General features: G+C 42.2%; 1 protein-coding gene across 2 annotated transcripts in view; it reads right to left on the reverse strand.

Annotated features, from left to right (window-relative positions):
- Positions 1 to 12,425: 12,425 nt before the first annotated feature.
- The window catches only part of LOC147887828 (AFG1-like ATPase family protein), a 48,206-nt gene continuing 33,214 nt past the window's right edge, over positions 12,426 to 27,417 (reverse strand). Inside the window, exons 6-16 of one of the 2 annotated variants that reach the window (XM_087393382.1) lie at positions 24,640 to 24,719; positions 24,244 to 24,522; positions 24,044 to 24,154; positions 23,816 to 23,938; positions 23,562 to 23,692; positions 15,159 to 15,228; positions 14,979 to 15,071; positions 14,474 to 14,601; positions 14,051 to 14,204; positions 13,379 to 13,920; positions 12,868 to 13,227 (exon numbers count right to left, since the gene is read on the reverse strand). In XM_087393382.1, coding sequence (XP_087249508.1) covers positions 13,825 to 13,920; positions 14,051 to 14,204; positions 14,474 to 14,601; positions 14,979 to 15,071; positions 15,159 to 15,228; positions 23,562 to 23,692; positions 23,816 to 23,938; positions 24,044 to 24,154; positions 24,244 to 24,522; positions 24,640 to 24,719 — 1,265 coding nt within the window. In that variant the 3' untranslated portion in view covers positions 12,868 to 13,227; positions 13,379 to 13,824. Of the gene's footprint in view, positions 12,805 to 12,867; positions 13,228 to 13,378; positions 13,921 to 14,050; positions 14,205 to 14,473; positions 14,602 to 14,978; positions 15,072 to 15,158; positions 15,229 to 23,561; positions 23,693 to 23,815; positions 23,939 to 24,043; positions 24,155 to 24,243; positions 24,523 to 24,639; positions 24,720 to 27,417 lie in introns of those variants that run through there. The other variant, XM_087393383.1, reaches the window with a different exon arrangement.

Consider the following 27,417-nt stretch of genomic DNA (forward strand, 5'->3'; position numbering starts at 1 on the left):
GTACAGCCCAGCCATCCCCTCGCGCCCCTTCGACCGCGGGATCATCACCTGCGCATGCCTCCCGCAAGGGAAGGAAGAGTAGGATGGGCGGCTCATGTTGTGCTGACTCAGGAGATGTAGACGAGTCAGCACACTCACGCTCCTTTAGGTCTCCACTTGGTCCGGAGACACAGTATCAGTCAGGTCCCTTTCCCTCTCCTACTCCCACAGCTACTCCTCGATCCGGAAGCGGTCGCGCAGCTTCCACTCCTTCAGACTCTGCTACCGTCAGTCCCCCTTACTCATCAGGGGATCTCTCCTATCAAATCACATCTGCCGGAGAGATAATAGAAGACAAAAAGGGCAAAGCAGTGATGGCCGCCATGAGGCGGTTGATGAGTCATCACTTCAAGAGCGGCATAAATATCGATTGGCGGTATCAAGATGGCCAAAAGAAGCAGGCGGTGATCGATGAGTTAAAACTCAGATTTCCTAATCCGCCAAATGTGGAGTTTAATAACAGTTATATGCTCGAGCGCATGGGTTTGGTCCTAAAGCATCGCAGATCAACCATGCGTACTTCCATTACAAAGGGGTTGTCTAAACCCAGCTGGGCAGACAAAGCTGATTGGAAGTACTTCAAGAAGCAACATAGGGACCATCCTGAAATGTTCGAGGGTCAGAGGAGGGCTGCGAAGAGACGGCTGGATGTCGTAGGTACTTCGCACTTTGGTGCAGGTGGACGGTATGCATTCGAGGCAACCGTGGTAAGTTTACTTCTTTCCATTTAATGTATTGTTCTATTTGTTTTACTTACATATTACATGCACTTTAGCTAACTCTAACTCTCGTAAATTGGATCCACAGCAAGCTGCGATGGGTCGTCTTCCTACGGATGCAGAGACACGGCGCGCATTTCGGATAGGAACCAAGCCGTGGTTCATTGAGCAAGAGGCAATGGGAGCGACAGTCGATTGGGCTGAGGTGGCTGCTCGCACGGTATAAGTTTACTCCTACTTGTAATCTCACTTTTTAATTTAAGTTCCAATCTAATTTTCGATTTATATGGTTCACTCTCAGGGTCAAAGCTCAAGCGTCCCATCATCAGAGACGAGCGATCAACAGGGGCAAGGATCGGACGCAGGTGCCGATGACGAAGGAGAAGACGGAGGTGTCGGGGACGAGGGAGAAGATGCAGGTGCCGAGGACCAGGGAACAGCCCAACAAGACGATTCGGATTCGGATTCGGATTAGTAGTGGTAGTAGCATTTTTCATATCCGCTCGTTAGAGCCATTTTGTATCGCCCTTTCACAGGGTAATTTTGTTTCAAACACAGTTGTATATGTATATGCATTTCTTCCTCATCGTTCACAAGAACAATTTTGTATCACCCTGCAAGCAAGGGAAATTTTGTTATAAAAAACTTTCTTTTGTAATTACCAAAAAAAAAAAATGGTTAGTGGGGCTAAACAGGGCTTCCTTTTGGCCCTGTTTAGCCCCACTAACCATTTTTTTTACCTTCTGTTAATCGTCGCTATATAGCGACGTTTACCAGTGTCGCTATATAGCGACGATTAACAGAGTCGCTATATAGCGATGTTTACATCGTCGCTATATAGCGACGTTTATATCGTCGCTATATAGCGACGATAACAGCGTCGCTATATAGCGACGATTAACAGCGTCGCTATATAGCGACGGTTTATAGCGACGCTCCTTTTCCGACGATTTTAACGACTTTTATAGCGACCTTTGCGCCCGTGAAAAAAAAAAATTTTAATGTAAAAAGCGTCGGTATTTCCGTCGGAAAATGGCCTATGCCTTGTAGTGAAAGGAGTTCCCCGATGGGTAGTCCCCTAAGGAGTCGGTTGAGTGGAATTGAAGTCCTTTGGAGAGTAGAGCCCATGATGTCTCCTCCTAAGAGGGGTCCCATGATCACAGGGTAAGTGCTCTCCGGATGTGCAACGTGATGAAATGTGTAATTTGGGGAGATTGGACAAACATAGAACACAAACAAGAAAACAAACACAAACACAAGAGCAGGTAAGAAGAAAAAAAAGCAATAAATACTTACACTTTACTTAAAAGACAATTTACTACTTAAAACTCAAGTTCAACTTACTAAAACTATGAAAATTTTGTATCGACAAGAAAAAATCATATTGATAATAACATTGGTCTCCATAAAAAGACTTTATCATATATTATCATACATCTCCATAAAATACATTACTATATGTATCCAAAAAGAGAAACATAAACAAAATTTTTCTCCAAAGAGTATTCATAAGCAAAATTTATCTCCAAAAGAGTATTCATATACAAAAATTTTATCCAAAAGAGTATTCATAAACAAAATTTGTCTCCAAAAGAGACATTCTCATGCATATGTTAAAGAAAGAGGAGGTCTATTGCTCTGCATTACTATCACTCATACTGTCCTCCTCCTCATGGGTGGACGGGTCATCACTTGGGCCTCATCTTGTACATCTTCTAATATATATTGAAATGCTCCTTGGACAATGTACCCATGGTCCAAGAAGAGCTGAACACAATCCATGATGTCTTTCATACTCTTCTCCTTGTTGATTTTTGGGTCCCTCCAAAGCTTGTGAAGATCCTGTAGTTTGGTTCTTGTGACCCTCAAGAAATGTTGCTCGCTTGATGATCAATTTTGACCCCACCCACGTGCATGCACTTTGACATTAAAATTTGTCCAATATGGATCATGTGAAATTTTCTCTACTACATGGGATAGCAGAGTATCCATATGCCGAATGGTGGCAACATGGGGAAGAGGGTGGTTTGGGTTAAGGGAAGATTGTCAGGGAGGACGGCCGTCCATTTATAATTTGTTGGAAAAAAACAACCAAATATGGGCATATAAAACACATTACAAATCAAATCTGGGCACTCATTTAAGAACTGTAAAAAAATTTAGGGTACAAACAAGCTACAATCACATTCAATTCTATTCAAAAAATTAAGGGTACCAATAAGCCAATATATATCCACACAAGGCAATAAATTTTGAAATGATAATTCTAAAAAACTTTATTGCATCCCCTCTCCTTTATTCTGCAATTTTTGCCAATCACTTTATTCTGCTATCCTCCTCAGCTTTGTATGTTTGATTCTTTGCTTTTCCCTTCTTCGCTTCATCCTCTGTCAATCTTTAAAGTCTTCTCTCCTCTCTTCCTTGTCTCACACCACTCCCCTGCTATATCTCTTGTTGTTCCCTTCCAATCTATTACTCATTCACTCCTCGTTGCCTTTCTCATCATTCCCTTCTTGTTGTTCCCCTCCTTCCACTCTGCTACTCCTCTCGTCAGTCCTCTCCTACTCATATACTCCTCTCCTACTCTAGTACTCCTCTCATCATTCCTACACTCCTACTCCCCCCGTTCTCTTATAGTCTTTACTCCCACTGGCTCTTGGAGGCGAATATTTAGCTATGATAGCATACTTGGAGGAGTTGTACCATCAGTATTATGATATAAATGATGGGAAGGTAGATGTGCTATTGCTCCCTAGGGCACATTTGTGTCCCTCCACATATGGTACGAACATGAATTATTCCGATTGGGACAAGACAGATCATGAAATCCTGGAGGATTCTATTGAGTGTATGCTCATCTACATCCAAGATGAAGGCCACATGCCCAAGGAAGCTCCTTGGAGTAAGGAGCAAAAGAAAAAAGAAGTGAAGAACAAGAAGAAGATGAAAGATGACAAAGGAGAGGGTAGCACTTCATCAAATCCCAAATGATGAGAATACCAAAGTATTATAGAGTATTTGGATTTGGATACTCAAATTATAGTTTCTAGTATATGAGAGGGAGCCCTCTCTTGGATATTTGTTATGCTATAAGAAGTGATTATGTTGTATCCCTCTCTTGGATATTTGTTATGCTCTATGAAGTGATTAGGTTGTATCCCTCTCTTGGATATTTGTTATGCTATATGTTTTTGAAAAGCTGAAAGAAGTAATTATGTTGAAAGAGAGAAAGAGGATGAAGGAAAGAGGAGGAAAAGAAATAAGGGGGAAAGGGAATAAAAAGGAGAGAAAGAGGGAAAGAGAGGAAAGAAAGAGCTGAGGGAAAGATAGGGGAGAAAGAGAGGAAAAGAGAGGAGAGAAAGAGAGGAAAGAAAGAGCAGAGGCAAATAGGGGAAAAGAGAAGGGAGAAAGAGAGGAAAACGGAGGAGAGAAAGAGAGAAAATATGAGACGAAAAGAGAGGAAAAGAAAATAAGAGAAAGGGGAAAAGAGAGGAGTGAAGGAAAAGAGAGGAGAGAAAGAGAGAAAATATGAGAGAGAGGAAAGGAGAAGTGAAGGAAAAGAGAGGAGTGAGGAGTGAAAATAAGAGAGGAAAAGAGAAAGAAGAGTAGGAGAAAGAAGAGAGGGAAAAGAGAGAAAAAGAGAGGAGAGAAAAGAGAGGAGATAAGAGAGGAGAGGGGATGGGAGAAAGAGGGAAAAGAGAGGGGAAAAGAGAGGAGGGAAAGAGAAGGAAAAAAGGAAGAAGGAGAGGGAAAGAGAGTTAAGAGGCCTACTCAACCAACACTGTAGATTATTATATTGGAAATTGTATGTGGAGTGTATGAAAGCGACAAGGGGACCACTATATATAACTCTTTTTGTCGATCTTCAACACATGCAAAAGAGAATGGTTGAGTTTTATGATATGAAATTTGAAGAGTGCCAGGGGCTCCTGAAATTTGTTATAAAGTTGGACAAATGCGAAATTGTCAAGGAGAAAAAGATCGAACGAGTGACCATCACTCTAATGAACATAGCTCTTGATCCCTTGATTACAACAATAGACTCAAAACACTTTATTGTGCAATCGGAAAAGCACATTTGGTGCCTAGGTGCATTTGAGGTAAGCGCACACTTGGATTGAAAGTGGTTTTTTTAGAAGTATAATGTATTTCTTAATTTATGATTATTTAATTGTATTTTCACTGGGCAGGTTAAGACCAAGGACCACAAATTTCTTGATTGGGTATTCCAACACATAGAAATACCAACAATTATGTCATTAGCCATTCATTGATTCAGTGCTAGTGCCTTTGTTCTTCTGGTGCTTCAACCACAAGCTTTGCCTAAATGACTTTGTCTTTTGGCCAAAACCTTTTTATATTCATTCTATTGATTGCTTTGGTAGTTTGGTTTTTTTGAGATCTTTCAACACCACCATCCCATTATCAAAACATTTTTCAATTTGGTAGGGTCCAACCCATTCTTGATTCTATAGTTTCAGATTTCAATTGCTTCCAATGAAAATTTGTAGAGTAGGACAAGCGTGCCATCCTTCAAAAATCTTGTTTCTTGATGTCACAATTGTGCCATGATTTTTTCCTCCACTAAATTATGCCTTGTGTCCAGGCTACCCTCAGTCTCACTTTGTTGGTCTTAGACTTATCCACTCGTTTTTCAATGGCTTTGTCCTAGCCATTTGTTTGCTTCACACAACATGTAGACTCGGCATGAAAAATTCCAATGGTACCAGTGCTTTGAGACCAAAAGAAATTGAAATGGGGTGTGCATTGAATGCATTTCAGCATGCCCAAAGCATTGTAACTTATGATCCCAAGCATTCTTGTGATAATTGGTCATCTTCTAATGGATCACTTTGAGAGATTTTTTTGTTTCTTTGGCCCAACCATTTGCATGTGGATATTATGTCGTGGACTTTTTGTGCTACACAAGGAACTCCTTCTTCATTACAATAATGATACAAATTGATGAAGTACACCCCTTGGTCAAACACAACCTCCCTTGAACATCCAAATTTATAGATCACCTTTCTATACTATGGGGCGTGTTATCCTTGAGGGCTTTCACTTTGGCCCACTATATGACATAGTTAGTTGCTACCGAAATTTACTGATTGCTTGCTAAATGTGTTGCCATGTTGAAGGAAACCCCCACAGTCCAATCTCCTCTTTTGGAAAGGCTCACATGGATAGTTCGACAGAAAGGGTAGTTGGTCATGGAAGGTAGGCCTCCCAATTCATTAGCATGCATCGCATTACTTACTGTACTTTGCTACATTGACATAGATGGTGCTCCACCATAGCCTTGCACTGAGAAACTTGCTTATTGTTACTTCAATGGAGAAGAATCCATTGGGTACCTCGTAATGGGATTCTTCCATTACAATTTGCCTTTCATGTGGAAAGGTGCATGGCCAAAGGACCATGTCCCTCCCTTTTAGGTATAAGCATTGATATGGATTGATGGTAGTCTGATGCTGCATCATCATAAGCTCAACTTTTATATGGCTATGTGGACCAAAGGAGATATGGTTTATTATTCGCCTTTCATGTGGAAAGATGCATTGCCAAAGGACTATGTGGCTATGTGGAACAAAGGGGCTATGGTTGTTACGGATGTAATGGTGCAATCCACCCTTATTATTACAAAGGGTGGGGAAAGTAAAAGAGTGGGTGGAGAAGGTTGAGTCATTCCTTAGGTATCAACCTAACACCAACCTATTATGGCCTTGATCACAGGGCTTGTCACTTGGGTTATGGAGGGAAGATGGTGAAATTTGGGGTGCTAAGTGTCCAACTACTTTGTATAAATGTATGCATCTCATTCATATTGGATATGCAAGATTTCACATTCATTCGCTGCCCGTCTCGTGTGTTTTCAAGGCTTGGTTCCTTTGTTGATATTCCTTATTAACCATGGGTCTACATGAGGTGGCAAACAATGAACGTGAAAGCTTGCATATCTAATATGAGTAAGATGCATATATTTATAAAAATGTCCATAAAGTAGTTGGACACTTGGCGACCCAAATTTCACCGCATTCCCTCCAGAATCTAAGTGACAAGCTCTTTGATCAAGGCCATGATAGGTTGGTGTTAGGTTGATACCTTCCACACCCACTCTTTTGCATTCGTCACTCTTTATAATAAGGGCTTACACCATTACATCCATAACAACCATAGCCCCTTTGGGCCACATAGCTATATAAAAGCCAAACTCATGATGGTGTAGCATCAAGACTACCATCGATCTACATCATTCCCCCCTTCGTAAGTTTGATAAGTCCCATAGCATCAATGAATCAGGGGTATCCTCTTCGTCATACTTGCTTCTCTGAAGGCCAAATAGGTCTTACATGAGTGTGGATCCCTTGCCAAACCACATGCTCTTACAAGTGGAGTCTTATAGCGATCTTGGAAACATAACTGTATGTGTTGACGTCTTGCACACTGCTAGTGTTGGTGTCAAGATAACATGGTGTAAATGGTGGTATGTGTGTACCAAGTTTTATGTGGCATAAGAATAGCGATATGTGGGTGGTGTAGAGCATGCTATGCTCAAATTACATCATGTCATGGTGACAAAAAAATCAAATGCACTTGATGTTGTGCACTCAAATTACATCATATCATGGTGACAAAAAGATCAAATGCACTTGATGTTGTGCAGTACAACAGGATGTGTGAAATATATAAAATGTTGGAGGTATCCTCAAGAGGATGTGTGAAATATATAAAAAGTTGGAGGTGTCTTCAAGACTCTGGAGGATGGTGAAGGGGGTTCCATATTAGATTGTTGCTCTCGAGTATCTACTACTTCTTAGCTGTGACTCCTGTAGATGCATAGTCACATGTGTAGTACCCTTGTCATGAGTGAAAAATGAAGTGTGAAAAATGAAGTGTGAAATACCCTGGAATGAACTTCTAAGACCTTTGCATGGTTGTTGTCAACTCCAACATCGATGTGGTTGGACCAGGGTGTCCTCGATGGCATAGAAATCAAAGAAGACACCTCATTGTTATAGAGTCTAGCCAGCAGTTGTAGATTTGCGACAACCCCGGAGGTACTACAACGTTGCAAGTGCAAACGATGCACTATTTCATGCAGGCGCTTTAGTGTGAGTCAGAGGAGACTGCAGCAATGCAATATACTAAATTGCAGGAGCAGCAAGGCAACTACTAGTGTCACTCTGGAAAACGCAGAACATTTGACTTAAAGAAAACAACCCAATCCTCATGGACCTCATTCTGCGAGCTATTCAGAGTTGTTTTTGGCTTTCGTACTCAGAGTTGCTCTTGGCTTTCCTAGTGCTTGTCTCATCAGCTCTGAATCAGCTGTTAAAGTTGTATTTGCGTCTCTATATCATTCTGCGAGAGCTCTGGAAGTTGCAGATCTAGAAGCAATCTGAGAAAAGGAAAGAAGTGAGCAACAGAATCACACTGCTGGACGGAATTTCATTGACAGATTACCAAAAATGGTCTAAACTCTGCGTTTTGAGTATAGGCCAGGCCACAGACGCAAATTCGGACGACTCCTCGAGCAGCTCAGACGACGCACCATGTAGCAAACAAATGATAGCAGCAGTCTCAATGTGGCAACCAATAGCTTGCAGAGAGCTTCGTGAAGCTCTCTGCAAATCAATGCGTATGCTCACAAAACAAATTAGAAGCTGAGAAAGATATTCACTCCAGAGGATCTCAATGAAAACCCTGCTACTGTAAATCACTCCAGGAGGAACGGCTTGCTATAGAAACTTGCAACGGGTCTGCTTGGAAGTAGCTCCATTCAGGCTGCGCCAGCACGGATCCGCAGATTTCACAGAGTTCCTGTGGGGACTATCTGGGAAGATATGCAAATCCTGAAAGTAGGAGAGCACTCAATCAGGGTCATCCCGTTCATGACAGCGCTCATGTCGCATATGTCGACGGGGGCGTAGACAAGATTCCTTTGTTGTTGCCATTATCCCGACGTGAATTTCTTTGCAAAAATAGATGCACAATGCCTTGTATGCGAGTGGAATTCCACTGCCACCACTGCCACATTGACAAAAAATGAAGTGCGCCATCAAAAATAACTGTAGAGCGAGATGAAGGAGGCAATCCATAATGGACACAAGTATCCAAGCTTGCACTATGGTCGCACACGTAGATCACCTATGACTCGATGCATACAAAGACAATCATGATTCCTGCTGCTGCCTGTCAGTTATGTTGCCAATCGAACTTGTCAGTTATGTGCCTGTCGGCCTTGTAAGTCTTGACCGGATAGTTCGAATTCTTGGAAAGAAGATGGTTTTGCATATTCCCATGTTGCAAAGAGCTTGATTGAGCAACGGGGATCGATGCGCTCCGTCGACCCCCGACATTCACAGATGGACGGGGATAGCAAGAGCAGCTCAGGTATGGTGCATGGAAAGCAAGAGCAACTACGTGAATTGCTAGAACGTAGTTTGAAATGCAGCGGCACTCCATAAGATAAAAACAAGGAGTCTATGCGCCTAGCCTACAAGAGAATCTACATGCTCTAATGCCAGTGATGTAGATTGGGCTATCCAGCCTACTCTATCCTGATAACTCATGGCTGATAGGGAAGCTCGACAAAGGAAACATTCTTTCAAAACACACAAGCCAAGTAAAAGAATTAAAGTGAAAACTTGCATATCCAACATTGAGCAGGATGCTTACATTTCTAGAAATGTCCACAACGCAGTCGGACACTTCGAGACCCAAATTTCACCACCTTCCCTCTATAATCCAAGTAATAAGCCCTTTTTTATTAAAAAACTCACCCACCCATTTGAGCCTATCGAGAGGTACCCCGCCCTAGCTCTACCCTACATGCACGATCAAACCCGGGCTGCTGCCTAGGTACGCAGGTAGTCCTACCACTAGGCTACTGCGGCTTTCACAAGTGATGCCCTTTGATCAAGGTCATGACAAGTTGGTGCTAGGTTAATACCTAGGAAATCACTCAACCTTACACACCCATTCTTTTAGATTCTTCACCCTTTGTAATAAGGGTGGCTTATACCATTACATCCATAACAACCATAGTCCCTTTTGACCACATAGCCGTATAGACATTGATGGTGTCGCATCGTACTACTATCACTCCACATCAAGCATCGTACTACCATCACTCCACATCACACATCGTACCATCACTCCACATCAAGCATCATGATTCTAGTGTGATTCGGCGTCGTTCGTCCTTGCTTATTAACTCTAGGAGTTTGCTATTGATGGAAATATAGCTAACTTTGCATGGAAATAGAAGATAAAATGATTGCATAAAATGACAAATATACTAGAGAAGACAACAGAGAACTCTGCTCAATGATTAACCCATAAACTCCTCTAGTGCAAGCAACTAATGCGCAATCTGAGAAACAACAATCTCATAGAATAATCACTTGGCCATGCATGTCTCCTCAGGTCAACTGACCTTGTTGGAGCTCACAATCATGGCAAACTTCTACTCTACAATCTACCCGATATCTATCTCTAGAACCGACTCTCATAAGACTAACAGTAGGTCGGTTGAATGGCGTTGCAAGGAGCCAAATAACGATCTATGATCGAAGAAGCCAGAAACCTCAAGAATCTCCAAGGGAAACCCCCCCATAAGACCTTCCCATGGACAAGGAAACTATTGTGGTGGTTAAGTTTGATGGAACCAGATGTGGACATAGAAGATGCTATAGCAATCCTTCCCATGTCTATGCCCACTGAGTATGATAGCCTTGTACCACCCTCAAGAAGCTTCCAAACCCCACCTTTGAGGGATGTATTTCCTCTCTTTTGGAGGAAGAGAACAAAGCTCAAGGTAGGACCCCTTCATTGGCACCCTCATCCTCATCAATCACTCCTCAGGCTCTCTCCATGATTAGGAAATCGCAACTAAAGTTATTTTCCACAAGAATAAGGGCACATCGAATCCTAATGCTTTAAAAAGGGTCTATCAAAAAAGAAGTGTAGCAAATGTAAGGATAATGGCCATTTTTCCCGTGAGTCTATAGGATGTAGTTCATCTAAGAAGCAAGGAACTATGCTCAAGCCGCTTCTCCAAAGATACTTGTAGGGTTCCTTTAAGCCTACATAATTTTCTGTCTTTTTTTGTGACCCTATGGTAAAAGAATCTTGTATGAAAATGTCTATCTCTATGAAGGCATAGCCTATAAAAGGTCAGGCATGTAAGTCCAATGCAATGTGACATTGAGGGGGCATGTTAAATTATCCCCCTCATAAGAACCATTCCTTAGTAGGTGTAAGATTTAAATGCATGAACCATGTGGGCTCACAAAGCCTTATCCTCATCCTTGTCTTGAGGGAGATAGTCCTCACACACATCTATAAAAGGGAGAGTAGCCTTGTGGCATTGAAAAGGATGAAATTTAATTAGTCCCAAGACCCCTTTGGATACCTCTTGTGTGGTCACTTCTCTTATCCTCCTACTTCATTGTTTCTTGATCCATGTTTTGCACTTTCCGATGTGCTCTCTAGATTTGTGACAAATATCCTACATTGATCATGTGTAATCATCCTAAACCCAGAGGGAATCCTACCTAAGTTGAAGCTATCCAAGAATCTCCATGACTATCATAGATACATGTGGGAACATGTCAATTTTCCCACATGAAGTTCACTAAGCACTTTCATGGTGATTTTTCTCAAAATGGGGAAGGTCTTCACATATAGGCACAAATATGGTATGAAGCACTTTCCTTAAAGTTCAATCGAGTTGGAATCTCCTTGGGGAGGCTTTGGTTAAGAGAATTAAGATAAATGAGCACTGAACGAGAGCATGAAAAGAACTAGATGATATCAAGCAACATGACACTGCATTATTCCTTGAATGGGAACATTTGGACGATGGGGATCTTGTTAATAGTACCGAACATGTTCAAGGGTGCTATGGCGAAGCCAAAAGTTTATGTGGGTTTTTCATGATGATTTCCATGAGGAGGTTCATAAGGATGATGTGTTTTATAGCCTTATTGGCTTATTTGAGGAAGGAGAAACTTGCCACGATGACGTGTTCTACAAATATACATGTGGTTGTGAGTCCATGGAAGCTGTGGATACCATAAGGTTGGAGCTTGGCATCTTTGCTCTACTATGCAAGGTGGTTCTCCTTTGAATTTGTGTCTTTCTATGATGTTATCTATGCGAGAAGATTCTTCCTTGGGTTCAAGTGGTTATCAAGAGGAAAGCATTGCAATGCGTGATACTTCAAATTTTGATAGATACTTGTGATTTGCATTATGTTCTAGCCACTATTGGTGTTGATGATGGCCTCTTGGACAACGTTTTTTGATGATTCCTTCCCTAATATGTGCAAAGGAGCAAACTTTGGAAAATGCACATGCACCTATACAACGCTGGATATGCAATTATGTGATTTGTCTTCTGTACTTGATGCTTCTAAAGATGCGAATGATGGGCTTTTGAATGAGGCCTTGGACAGCTTTATCTTAGTATTTAGCAAACAAAGTTCCAATGGACAAAAATATATTTTTAAATTGTTGAGCCTAGTTGGTCTATCATTCTATCAAATCCAAGTATCATACTCTTTTAGTGTGCTTCACAAATGTGGATCATTAGCTTGATAGCATACTTGAGAACTTCCCAATTAGAATCAAAACTCCCAAATATCTCAAAGTTCTCCACCTATACTAATGCAGAAACGAGTTCCTAGCTTTCTATAGCTTATGATTCCATATCATACTCTTCCTAAATCCATTCTTGACAACCACCCAAAGACTTCATTATATTGTTTAACAAGATTTCCAATCTTCCCCCATACTGATGTAAGTACTTGTTTCTAGTCTTCTGCTGGGCCATATAGAAGCTTTGCCTCATCCAAATGTGGTAACCAGATGCTAGCAAGGTTGATATATTTGTGCTTTCACATGGAAAGATAAAGACAAAGAACTTCAGTAACCCCCTTTTTCGAAAAGGTTTGCGTTAGCAGCTGCCACCGGTTTTCGTTCCTTGTCTACTAGCCATGATTGGTATCTGATTCAGAGAGTCTCCACCTAGCACACCTCTATTCAACAGAAAGATCATTAAAAAACATTAAAAGTACCAATCCTGTCACATATTAGCATTACTCTCAAATCACCCATCAAAAAGATGTGACTATTAAATTCCCATCATTTCCACAGCAAATTTCCAAAATAGGCATATATTGGAATTGTCAACACCGAGCTTCATTCATAAACCCTGTTCCACTTGCGGCTGGGTGAGATGTTGTAGAGAGGAGATGCTGTACATCAATGTCCTATTGACTTTGAAACCCAATTGGGTTACATCCAAGCTTGAAGAATTAATGTGCTCTTAAGTCCTGCAGCACCCAGCTGAAGCTGTTGCACAGATATAATAAAGAATACACCTTACTAGATCAAAGAGTTTCGGCGTGTAGTGAGCTATATGCTTGCCATGTCGGCCCATTGACTTGCATGACAAAAGCCTGAAGAGGGATGCAAGAAAACCATCTCAGCTGGATACTCTTGGCACATTCCTAAGGGTCATCAGCTTATTGCAAGGAATCCATACATTTTAGTTAGCAATAATCATACTAGGAATAACTTTGTATGAACAAATAATGTAGGAGCTCTCACCTTATCCCAAATGATGAAAACAGGTGTCGCCCTTTTCTCACACGAACTGGCTGAAGGGCACTAAACTGCTAGTGTAGTAATCCCTTCATAAAGCCTTATAATGTATAAGGTTATAGAGATTTTGAAGTGGCTATCGGGGGGCTCAATTCCCTTACCCTTTGTATCTAGTTTACCTCTGTTGCGCACATGAACCAATAGCCCCTTTGTAATATGAAGTCATATGATAAAATCTAGTAAGGATAGCTTCAAATCAGAAAAGCCTCATGAATCTTCTATGCAGATATACTTGGAAGGCCTTCATATTTATCCACCGTAATCAAACAGTGCAGGGCATGATGAAATGTAACCCTCATAAAACAGAGAAAACCCCTCTCCTGCAGCTTAGAAAATCTTTCTCAGGAAGTGCAATAATGCTTGGAATTCTGAAATGTCGATATTCTGCCTGATTAAAGTCTATGAACGTCATCCAGATCTCTGTTCCGGGTCTGAAAGTCCATCGCTTGGAGATAAACAGGAGTCTGCATTTCTATGAGTCTTGAAACCTATCAGAAACCAAACTCTTAGGTGCAGGTGCTTCACAAACCATTATATCATCTCAGGTAGGAATACTAAAGTTTCTTTGTCAAAGACTGGAAAGCGACTATTTAAATTGCAAGAGTAGCGGACACTTACTGCACGTTGGAAAGCAAAAAGTTCCTCTCTACCCGAGAGAATCGATTGGATGCTTCTTCTTTCCTCCTTAGAACTGCCCAGAGGGGCTACACTTCCTGATAACAAAACATTCCTGCGAAGCCGACTACCTTCTGCTTCTGTTTCAAACTGCAAGCTGCAGATAGGAGATGCTGTAAGGATTTACAAAACATCTTGCACTAAGTCTTCATCCTGTCAATATTTAGCCCTTTTGTCCTCTAGTTGGACCCTTACGCTGGTTGCTTGCTAATACTCATAAACTTTCAATATACTATACTTAGTATTGCAACTGCATTCTGTTAAATTTTCATAGTTGCTCACTGTTCCATGCTAAAGAACCATAAAGATCATGTAACCAGAAAGGCAACATATTAAAGCAATGCAGCAGCAGGGTTTATATGCAACCTTTCCAGGTCAATGAGAGATCCCTCCTCTGACCCCAGAAAGAGCTCATCAATAGATGTTGCAGCAGTACAAATGATCTGCCGGCGATGGTTATAAAGTTCATCAATCAAAGTAATGAATCTCCGAGCCTGAAGAAGGTACGATGGACTGATTAGGAGCCCCAGAAAAAAAGCTTAAAACTTCAAATTGAATCACCCAAAGGGGAAAATTCTGCAATTCTGAATAGGTAAATGGTGTTTCCTACATGCAGGAGAATCAAGAACGAAGTAGCTGTGATTCTTATTAAGAAAATGTCTTAGTAGAAGTCAAAGCAATGGCTAACATATTATTCCCTCCCCAGTAATTAAAAGTGCAAGAAACTTCCTATCAGAATACATGAGTATCTATTCAGCTTATCCAGGTATACTTAGTGTACTTAGCACAGTAAAATTCAGTGGACAAGCAGTCTGTTGTCTGCATTAAATAGACCCTAAATATTCATCAATCTTCCTAAATTTTGTAGTACCTTATCACGATTGCGCATGCTCATTGCTGGAATGCCAGTTACAAACACCGTATGGAAGTTACGTGCAAGTGATATGTAATCTGCTGCCCCAACCTGCATGTATTGCAACTCATGTCAAATTATCCCACACAAACTAGGAAGTATCTCCTATATTTGATCAGATGTGAAAATTGCACTCACCGGTCTGTCGCACAATTGCTCAAATGAAAATCGGGCAACTCCATTGCAGCTCTCAGGAACTTCCAGTGTTCTGCAAAATACAACGGGTAGTATAATACTCAAGGATGAGAATACATGAAAAGAATGGATACAAAGAAGCAATGATCTGAAGGTACAGATTACTTCAGCAGTAAATATTACCGTTACATAAGCAAAATTTAAGAGCAAAGAAAGCCTGCATGAAGCAGAAGCACCAGCTTGAAAAGAAAGCAAAAAATGAGAGAAAACAGAGCATCCAAGCAAACACATCAGCTACCAGAGGACTGGAATCTAAGAGAAGGTGCACATGCAAGCGAGCAAATGAGAGAGAGAGAGAGAGAGAGAGAGAGAGAGAGAGAGAGTCATATTAACATCCGCAGGAGACCTCACGGGTCTATAAGACAAAGTACAAAATGTCAAAAAGACTTGCAACATCTAGATAAGCCAGAGGGTCAAGGAGTGCACATGGCATCTCAGCTCGATTATTATATCACACCGATACATACTAGGACTATAAAACTAATAGAAGTGTCCTTCATAACATCAGTTTAAGACTGCGAGTCTTTAGGTTTAGATTTGAAATCTCTAATTAGTGTTGTTACATCTCGATACACAGCCCATTTTCCAGCTTTACGTGCATCCTTCATTTTGGTGAGCTCGACACTCCTCTGCTTGAGCTAAGTTAAGGTGAGTTCCTCAAAGATCCAAATCCTTGTGCCCTTCAACTTGTTTGTCTGTCAAAGAATCTTAATTCTTCCTGCTCTCTCCTTGAAAAACACTTATACTTGCATTCCTGTTTGGGAGACACAGCTGATATCATTATGATCCCACTCTACTTGTGGTATTTCCTTCTTGAGACATGCAATCCCCTCGTTTGCTGTGTGATCATCTTCTTCATTAAAAGGGCCAAGGCGATTCTTTGTTGAGTTTGCTGTCCGCAACAATAGCCATCTCTTCCTTGGCTGAACTCACCTGAGTGTTGATCATTTCCTTGACCTTGGAGACAAGAGCAGGTGCTGGTGCAAATGTGCTGAATTTCTCCATAGCTTCTGCAATAATTTCTTGCTTGCCTTTGTTCTCCATCTCGTTCACCTTTCTGCTAAGAGCTGCAACTAGCAGCCTGAGCTCTCCAACTTCATGCTCCAAGTGGTAAATGTGCTCCTGAGGGTCTAATCCGATCCTTTTCATGTAGGTCAAAGCATAGGGGCTGGGTGTTGCTGCAATGTCGGAGTAAGAGGGCTTACTGACGGGGGTCGGGCGAAAGTCTTCACCTTTGGGAAATCCATGGTGGCCTTGCAGATTCTCCAAGCCCTTCACTGAAGCTAACCCCCCAGGCTGAGCCAGGGGATTAGCTCAGCCGGGGGTAACAAGCTGTACAGAGGCGGCGGCTGTGTACGGCCGATGACCTGTGTACGGGCTACCTGGTATGCATGGCGGCAACGATGTACGGCGCTGTTGTACGGCCTGCTATGTGGGCGGTGCTGAACTATAGACGGCCCTAGCTAGAGGCTGAGTGGGAGCGACGAAGAGGCTGAGAGAGAGAGGGGGTGGGGGCGGGGGAGGCTGAGAGAGAGAGAGAGTCATATTAACATCCTTGGGAGGCCTCACCGGCCTATGGGATAAAGTGCCAAATGTCAAAATGACTTACTACATCTGGATAGACCAGAGAGTCGAGCAGTGCACATGGCATCAGCTCGAAATTATTATAGCATAACTACTACATTCCAAATACTCCTCTGAAATTGGTCTGAATAACATCAGTTTAAGACTGAGAATCTTTGGGTCTAGGTTTGAAGTCTCGAATGCGTGCCTACCCATCTGGATAAACTGCCCATTTTCCCTCTTTACGCGCTTCGTTCACTTTGGTAAGTTCATTTGCTCTTTGTTTGAGCTGAGTCAAAGTGAGCTCTTCAGATATCCAAAGTCTAGTGCCCTTCAGCTTGTTGGTTTATTTGAGAATCTTGATTCTTGAAATCTTTTCTTTGAAGAGACCTATGCTTGATTCCCTATCAGAGCCAAAACCACTCAATATGCAGCCCCTCATGGTCCTAGGCCTTCCGGTTGTGGAGCCGGCGCAGTGCAGCTCGCACATTCGGTGTAGTGAACAAGATGCATGTGGTAGGCCTGGGCAGAGAGAACGTGCCAAGAAGTCCCTAGATCGGGACGTCGTAGGGTGAGGTCGCATACGTGTGCCAAATGCTCAAACGAGTGATGGGGATGGGTGGCTTACTCTCAGTGAGAATCCTGAAACCGGCCTTCGATAAACAAAAGGGCAGTGATCTTCTTCTACTTAGTCATAAACTTCATAAATAGCCACAATGCAAGCTTCAATCACTTAAATCACTTAGCACAACTTGGAAACAAGCTTCAACAACAACAAAGGTGAGGCTAGAATGCCCCTGCTCAATGAAAATATTACACAATGCACCCACTGGCCCCAAATGCCTTGGCGCCCCTTACGGTAGTTATTTAATGCTTCTGAATGGAAATGCTTTATAACAAGGGTTCAACCCTGCACTGTTCCTCTCTGCGAATCCTCTACTTGTCTTCAAGGCATCTAATCCCAATGCACCACTAGAATTCCCACTGGCAAGGCATACTTAGGCATTCACTTTTGATCTGACACCACTGGCAAACTGAGCTCAAGGCAGCCTCAAGGCTATCACATGCATCCACACTGACCTTAGGCCTTCCACAGGATCACCCTTGCCTTTGGGTGTTTCCTAGAACCTGTTGGAGTCCTGAAAGGACTGCACACAACACGCATGCACTGCAAAAAGCTGCAAAGCAAGAAAGAACAAGGAAAACCCGAACCTGGAACCAACTCCCGCTGTCTGTGGCAGAGGGGCGAGCTCCTTCCTCACACCTATCCTCTGTCCAGGCTCCCCACAGGGTGCAGGTGTCTTCCAGCAATCAGGAGAAGAGATAGAGAGCGGAGGGTGAACAAGAAAGAGCTGTAGAGGAAAGATGGTTCACAGATCTGTCCCGAAATGATTGCCTCGAGATCTGTGCCTGAGTCCTCCTAGGAGAAGGTGCCAAAAGTAGCAGGGAAAGTTCCTCCTGCACTGGTCTAAAACAGCTCCAGAAGCCACCACGCAGCCAAAAACATGTGCACAAAGGTCCAGCACACAAAAGACAACCCCGAGCACCTGCTGGAGGCAGCTGAACACGTCTGTACGGATTCCGTACAGCCGTACGGACGTTCATACAATCTGTATGAAAATTTTTAAAAAGTTCAAAATTGAGTTCTCGCACTTCTTAGAAGTGTGTACTAGCCTTGGAACAGTCAAAACAGAGTTAAAACAGCTGAAAACAGGCTTGAAACAGCTCAAACAGCTCAAAAACTACACAAGAACAACTAAAAACGTCCAACACCTCTGGGAGAGTGAGGGGAGAGAGATGGAAGGTGGGGGAAGGGCATGCATACACATGCATGAAAAATGGCATCTCCTCCTTGCTATTTGCCCCTTCATTAAAGTCCTAACTCCCATACCAAGGACAACGTTGGTTGTCCTTGGGCCCAACTTTTAGACCCCTCTTTTAAAGCCTTTGCCTTGCCCCTAGGACCTAGTGGTGCACCTAGACTTTGCCCTTAGAAACTTCTAGGAAGTGTGCACTTCCTCTAGTCAGTCCCTCACGGCCAAACCATTACAACACTTAAACCTTGGGTTAAGCATAGGTTGAGTTACGAAGATACTTTACATCACTTTTCACGTCCTCGTGACAATCCTCATGCAATGGTGGGATCCCCTCCTCGAACAAAACTAATCACCTCATTCATCCTATGTGAGAGGAATGCTTGTCTCTTGTGCCGCATCAAATGACATGACATCCACTGTGCCTCAAGCCTCGTGAGGTGTTCCAAAGCCCGCTCATGTATGAGGTGGGATCTTATCTGGGTACTCATCATCAAACCATGGGTTCTGGGGCATCTTCCCAACTGGGGGGCATGCTATATATCAAGTTGTAGGAAAAGATCTTGCTACGACAGCCTAAACAACTGATACCAAATTGTCTGAGGCATGGACAAGGTCTACATCATCTCCAAGGAAGGTCAGTAGCTCATGAGACAAGTGGGTCATATAAACCGCATCAAGGGCATGGTCAAAAGTGTATCTAAACAAGTGGGTCATATAAACCGCATCAAGGGCTATATATCAAGTCGTAGGATGCGACAACCTAAACATACCAAAGTGTCTAAGGCATGGACAAGGTCTACATCGTCTCCAAGGAAGGTCAGTAGCTTAAAAGACAAGTGGGTCATATAAACCGCATCAAGGGCATGGTCAAAAGTGTATCTAAACATGGGTAGGAGCTGAAATGGCTCGTCTTGTGGCTAGTGTGATGGTCAATATGTTGGATGCCAGATAGAAGTGCTCAGTACCAAGTGATGGGGAGGGAGCGTGAGATCATGTACATGTGATACAAAGGCTAGAGAGCCCATCAGGTAATCTCCATGTGAAAAACAAGTGAGTCCTCTGAATAACAGCCACCTGTGAAGACCATTATATATGATCAAGTCATGCACTGCTCCCATCTCCAATAGGTGTCGGCTATATCTCGTGACCTATGGTGAATCCTCTGAGTGCCTCGCTATCCCAAGATCTGCTAGATCAATCTCCAATACTTTGAGAAAGTCAAATCAGAAGTCAAGCAAACAAACTTACATGCTCCCCATAGGATGCGTCAATTTTACGAGCAAAAACCTATGAGCAGGTTTATCCGAGCGTGTTTTTCAAGAGATTTAAAAAAATGTATTTCTTCAGGAAACATGGTTTTAACACTTTTATTTTCACTAGAACTAGATCCCTTTATCATAAAAATATACAGACTAGTCACTCATTCTTTTTTACACAACATAATTTTCTTATTTAGAGACATCCCTTTGTACCCCTGTTATTACCTTAAAAAAGTGTTGATTCCTTTAAGAAACATCCCTCATAATCACTCTCAATGTAATAATACTATGCATATATAATTACTTATTAACACATTTATATCATATGGCAAAATCTTTTTAGTGTTTTTATAGAATAAATAATAAGATATTTATGGACATGTTTCTAAAGAAGTTTAAATTACTATAAATAAGTATTAACTTGGGCTTATATATCACTCTCATAAAATACATGTAATATTTAATACTATATATGCAATAGTTTTCAAAATATAACTTCATAGATGTGCTCAAATGGGGTGTTCCGATCAATTTGAGTGGTTGAATGACTAAATTTGGACATTGGATATGAAAGTTATGTCACTTTTAAAAGTGCTGTCCAAGGTAGTTTCGCCAGCGAAACTACCTTGGGAGACCTGCTTCAAAGGGGTTTCGCTGGCGAAACTACCTGGATGGCTTGCTTCAATGAGTTTTATTTGAAGAAACCTTTTCATGAAGATAGGTTGAGAGATGGTTTTCAATGTCACCCCCTATTAAGTAAAGTTGTAAGAAGGATCATAAGGGAATTTTCATAGAGAAGTCTACTCTACATGTGGGTTTCTTCAAAAGCCATCCCATTATGCTCTCACCATTCCTAAAGATTCACCTAAAGAATTTTGTATAAAATAGGCATTGCTATAATACTTTGCATATTTCTAAGTGAAACTATGTTTTCTTCTTATCGATTTTTGCCATATTTATGCATAGTTGGAAGCTTTTTTTTTCCTTCGCTCGGACGCTCGGAAGATTTCGCTCAGAAAATGCTCGTCCCCCTCCCCATACACGCATTGAAGTACTCTAGGAGGAGGATCTACCGCTCCCTAGTGAACTCCATGATATCATCATATATCATCTCATATGGACCGTGATCCTCTATAGTGATGTCATGTGTGCATGATGATATGCCTGGGGGGAAGTAGCATACTGCAATGAAAATTGGTCGTGTGTCAAGTGCCTGGACTCATGCCCACATGTGGTGTGCATGCTCCTCCTTCCATATCATGGATATAAATGGTCTCAAGTGTGATCTAAAGAGAACTGCCACTCCTCCAAAGCCTCGTATCCCACTCTCTCTCCTCATCTCCCTCCGATGGGCTGACTCCCAAGTGTATCCTCTCTTTGGGATCTCATATGTCTTAGTGTAGAAAATCATGTCTCTATCGGTCTACGTCTCTGGCAAGCCCATGGGTGATTACTATACTCAATCTATTTTGTGCTCTCATCTCATGGGTCCAACACTGTCACGTGCTGCCCAACTCCCCTTCTTCCCCTTCTTCTCTTTCTTCCCTTTCTGCTCTCTCGCGGAAAATCACTTTACCATCTCTGCAGGCAACACATTTCCCTACTTGTCTTGCTGCCATCACTTGTACCATTCCCTCCCTCTAGTGCCCTTACTATAGGACTGTGAGGTCATCATTCCAGTATATCCTGGTTCCTTTGAAAGTTGCACTCATGCTCACAAGGGTAGACCCACTTCAGCCTTGCCCACTCTCCAAGCTGTCTCACATGTGGGATTTTGACTCCATTTTGGTGAACAAAACTTTAGCATCTGCCATAGGGGACCCGCTCAGCCTCCCCGCCTCAGCTTCCAACAGCAGCCAGCAGTCGCCGCCACCAGAAGTCACCATCCGCCTCAGCAAGGGATACGTAACCCCAGGGTTTGGGCTGAGCCCCAAAACCCAACCCTAGGGGTTAGTTACAGCAAGGGGCGCCTGAATATATGCAGGCCACCATGGATGGGGATGCCAAGACACCGGTGGCCTTCCCCAAGATCAAGACACTTGTCTCGACCCCGACAAAAGCACTATATTCCCCGTTGCAGCTCTCCCCTCGCCTCCCCCCTATGTGTTTGCAAAGACGCCGTCCCCATATGGAAAGAACTATCTACAGCAGAAGAGATGATAGACCCACAAGAGCATATTTATTACTTACAGCAGGAAATCCGTGAGCTCAAGCTCAAACTTGCAGCTTTAGAGAGGAAAACAGATGCATGGGAAGCACAAGGAAAACAGGAAATTATTCATGAGGTACTGCAGATACACAGTACAGCAGCACCCACACCACAGATGGTGACTAAAGTCCAAGACCTGGTCACAAGTCAGCTCCGATCAGTAAAACATTTACAGCAACACTGGACACTAAAGTTAGCACATCGGATGTGTATGAAGAAGTCCAAGAATAGGAAAAGAGGGTGGCTAATGCACGACTCGTACGCATAGGGGGGCTACCAGAGGGCTGGTTTGAAGGAACTCAAAAGATAAAACTGGAAAATATCATGGAAAGAACCCCACAACTAGAATGGGATGCTGAAGACATAATAGTTGTCTTACAAGAGGGGACACAAGCCAAAGAATGCTTCCAGAACAAGATGAAAAGAAGCAAGATTCTTAAGCAAACCAATAAGCTGAAAGGCACTCAAATATGGATAGCGGAGGAGCTCACCCCAACTCAGCTCAAAATAAAGGCCACTGAATTGGCTAAAGTGAAGGATGCTCAAAAGGAACGAAAATGGGCTGTTTAAGAGACTTCAAATCCAAGCCTAAAGACTCTCAGTCTTAAACTGATGTAATGCAGGCCGATTATCGTTGGTAGTAGACTGTAGTAGACTGTTGTTAACCTATAATATTACCATACCAAATGCTTTCTTGGGGTCACAAAAGTTTAGTATATTGAACTTGCCCTTTACTCCCTCTGTTATAGCTCTTATTGTAACAAGGTGGTGCATATAAAAATGCTTCAACCTAAAGCCAGCTTAAGCAATTGCTCTAGCTTTCTTATCTTCTGCACAATTTCTCCTTCTCTGCCCTGAAATGGTGCCATATAGCTTGGCCATCGAGCTACTCAACATAACGATTCTACATTTATTTGCATCTTTAATCTCACCATCTTTGAAGATGGGAATAGTGTTATCAGTTTACCATGCTTTTGGAAACCTTCTTAGATTGCTTTGTTTGCCGTGTGTGTGATCACTGTTGTCACTGTGCAGCATTCCTACTCGGTATTGCAGGTGTGGTGCCTACATGTGCATGCGCGTGCATGTATGTGCGTGTGTGTGTTGGGAGGGCTCTCCACATGCATGCCCAAAAAAGAAAGAGAAAATGTTCACAAAATACCAGTTTGTCCTGCAATGGTCTGAAAACATGAGTATAAAAAATAGAAGTAGCCACAAAGTTCAGTTTTTCTCCTTGAAAGATAATTCCCGATTCAAAATAGAAGTCCATAATTTTTTCTCCTTTTTAAACAAAGTGGATCCTTGTTTTAACGTCAAAGAAATATTTAGAAGAAGGCCGATATATCCAGCAAAACACAAGATAGAATTCCTAACCTTGGATGCTAGTTCACCCTTCAATAGTCTTATTTGCAGACACCTTGCAGTTAACACAAGTTTCCAAAGAAAGTACAATTAAAGCACAAAGTTGAACTTTTTCTATAGAAATATTTTGATGTACCTCCCAAACATTACAGGTACTGTGACAGAAGCCACCTTTCCACCAGCTTGGGAGACAAAGTCTTTCCACTTCTGTTCAATAAGTATTTCCGACCGGCTGTCAAGTGGCCAGAGGTAATTTTTCGATCCACTCTATGGTCCATGATACAAGTACAGTCTTAGTTAAGATTACAAACTGGATAAGCTTTTGTCCATATAATCAAAGCCACCCAAGACACCCAAATTTCTAAAATAACTTTTAGATGAAGCTTTCACCTTCTCATTGAAATCACTGGCCAGCACTCTTCGATAATCCTTTGCAGTTCCTACCAGCATCAAGTGGCAATGCAGTTGTAACTCGTCTATAAACTTGTCAAAAATTTCCTTCTGCATGCCATCCTGAAGAGAGAGAGGCAATTTTTCCATGTTTTATCTCAAAGCATTCAATCTATTTTAAACAGTGATTGATAGATTGTTTGGGCTGCTACATAGGTAAAAACTAACCTTGTTCAGATCACCAGGTGCACGGTTGCTTGTTGCAACTATGATAGCACCTTTCTCAATGAGCCTGCTGAAAATTCCGGCTAAAGCAACTGCTGTAAAGACGTCAACCACCTACTAAAGGACAATGCCACACAGTGATGGGATGCTTTTAGACTGTGAAGGATGCCATTAAAAAAATGGTACTCGCCTCTCGGAATTACCTGCATTTCATCAAAGCATAGTAATCTGGCACCGCCACCTAGACGTTCTACATTACCAAGAAGGTTCTCAGCCACCAAGTCAAACAAAGTCGTCCTTGAATATTCTTCCTCAAGCTTCTCCTCAGCTACCAGCCAACTTTTTATTGTTCTCCTCAAGGTCTCAGACTCGGTGCTACTTGAATCTGACTGATCAAATGTGTAATCAGAGCCATTATGTCCCTTCTTTTCTAGCTGCTGTTTCCACAACTTGTGCATCCAATCATGCACCTCTAACATTGCCTGCATAAAGATTCATGACAAAATGACCATGTATCATGTGATTCAGATTTCATGATTGCTTTGTTATATTTGGTTTAATAAAGGGAAAAAATATCAAGTATCATATTGATTTACTACCGCATGAAAATGAACTCTCCGCCGATGCTTGACAATTCCATTGGCCGCATTATAAAACATGTCCATCAGCATGGTCTTTCCTGTCCAAGGATCAGCCAATATTGAAGCCTTTATTGTCAAATATCCATGGATGCTAGGTTTCCAAGGGCATAAATCATGTGTTTATTGTCCAACATCCATGGGTAACCGACATACATGAAATCCTCTTTTCACTTTCTTTCAATTACAAACAGAACAATTCAATTTGAGCTTGTTAGATCTATGCAAAGGTATGCTTCACCTTTGAATCCTGAATATAGCCAAGGCAAAGCATAGCATGTCATACAAATAAAGAGTATCAAGAATACAAGAAGTAAACAGGTGACAGGGATAATAATGAAAGGACACTCGATCGAATTTTTGTATAACTGATTAAGAGTCATTAAGTTTCCACATTGTGAATGCAATATGATACCTTTGTGTGTTCACATTCTGTTGCCTTCACCATAGTCACACTTCAAAAAAGAAACAGGCACACAAACAACACCCCAATGATACCAACGAGCGTGAGCCTGAAATCAGAATTTAAATGAATATAAAAGTATACTTATAATACAGTCACATCAATCTGGTCTCTTTGTATACAAACTTGCAAAGATCACATTTGTCCGCACGACAATATTGTAGTTAATGGTTCCCGCACACACCAAAAAAAAAAAGGCTTCTATTATGTTCTTTGAAACAATGCAAAAGAAGCTATCTGTGCAGCGCTAAGAAAACAGCAGAAAGATGGCTGCCTCGCCACCGGCTTCACCAAGATTCGGCTCATTACCTATGGTAACACAGGAGCAGGTGCCGGCAATCACTCTACGACCAACAGATTCCTTAATCCGTGAGAATGTAGAAGATGCCTCTGAGACGCCCTCCTTGTCGAGAGAGAGGAGAGGAGGCAGGAACTGTGGAAATGACAGTGGAAGAGGTGGTAGGGGTGGTGACAGGAGGGGAGAGGGATGACGAAGGAAGTCGACCTGTTACAATGGAAGAGGGGCTGGCCTTCCATTGGTAAAGTAAGAAAGCGAGGTGTGGCCCACGGGTACAGTTATATGTCCCCCGACACTTGTGGACCGTGTTGCGGAAGGCGGAGTAGAAGAGTGAGGCGAAATCATATGAAGTGATGGAGAGAATGGAGTCAAGTGCAGAATGGATTGCCTTAGTGATGAAGAAGTGTCCCGAGGCAAAGTAGAAGTGAGTAAACAAATACCATGCTAATATCACCTCTCTGCTGTTTCCCTTGAGAACCAAGCCAAGCCTTGCAAAAATGCTGACACTGTTGAGTTGTCTTCCTGAAACCCTATGTACCTTGCTAACAAATCATGCATACAGTGTGAATGATGTACAGCCAAATGTCGAAGAGCGTGGCAGCAAGTCAGATTTGCTGCCCTCAAATCACTAATCTGCACCACTACCCAGATATTTGTAAATGCTGGTAATGATCTGCCAGACACCATCCTTCAGAAAACTTAAGGGTCACAATCTGGATGGACAAGTGGCATCATGAATTTCCACCTGTGTAACCATTACCACACTCAGCAATAGGACAGCAATGCCATCTCTATGGGAAAGGCATGCCTCCCCTCCACCAGCCAAGCTACCATCCCCGAGGGGGGGAGGAGAGAGAGAGAGAGAGAGAGAGAGAGAGAGAGAGAATGAAAGAAAGAAAGATGAATTACGTCTTCAAAAGGCATGCTGGGGATGGTAGCTTGGCTGATGGAGACAAAGTGTTGGTAAGCTGAAAGGAAAGGAAAGAGTGGACACAAACTCAGAATACTTGCATTATGGAATGAAGAAGAGTGAGGTCCTTAAGTAGGCACCTCATACATGCTCACTGACATCACTGATGACTTCAGACCTCCACAATCATCTCCTCAATCTGCTCCTAGATTCTCTCAATCATCCTATGTGGCTCTCCACCACCTAACTGTGCTTATGGGCACCTAACTGTGCCTCTAGCACTCACACATAGAAACCAAGGTGTGCCTGAGGCATACACCTTGAGATATCCCATCAAACCCCCCCTCAAGGAAATGCCTTAGGCTATGTCAAGGATACATCTAGTCTCATAGTTTCTCATGTCATCTCATGGTGGTCAAGGATAAATCTATGGCTAGGTTCTCATGCTAGCAAGGGTTCCCATGGGTGTAAGGTAAACAAAAGGGATACAAAAAGACCTTCCAATGGTTATCTCCCCTGCATGTACATGCACACAATGTCTGCAGGAGGTACCATGGAGCAAAACATACACATGGCCTACATCATAAGGTGACCAAAGGTGTTTACAAAACACACAAAACACAATAATTTATTTCATTCATTTTGGAGGACTATCCAGGCTGAGTACCTTGACATAAAAAGAGAGATCTGGAGCATACATAGAGATGTTTTAAAATGCATAATCTTCAAAGGATGCCTCATCTTGTGGAGGCTCATCAACTGAAAGTAGATTTGCATTTTCTGTCTTTGCTTTGGCTCTGCAAAACTTCTCATTATGGTTGTTCTTGCCACAGTGCTTGCATGGATTAATTTTGAAGCAGTCCTTTGAAAGGTGATTTGTCTTTCCACAGTGATTGCAAGGGGTATATTTGCCCTTCTGGACTTTTACAACATAAACAGTGTCATTGCCTTTCCTGAGCTCCATATGCCTTTCTTCTTCTTGGAGGGCAGAGATAATACCTTCAAGATTAGGATTAGGAAGATTTTTCAAAGTGGTAACTATGTGATCATATTCTTCAGGCATACTCT

This window comes from Dipteris shenzhenensis, chromosome 22 (assembly GCF_047967505.1).
Source record: "Dipteris shenzhenensis isolate YYH24624 ecotype China chromosome 22, Dip_SZ_1.0, whole genome shotgun sequence".
In the NCBI taxonomy this organism is placed as follows: Eukaryota; Viridiplantae; Streptophyta; class Polypodiopsida; order Gleicheniales; family Dipteridaceae; genus Dipteris; species Dipteris shenzhenensis.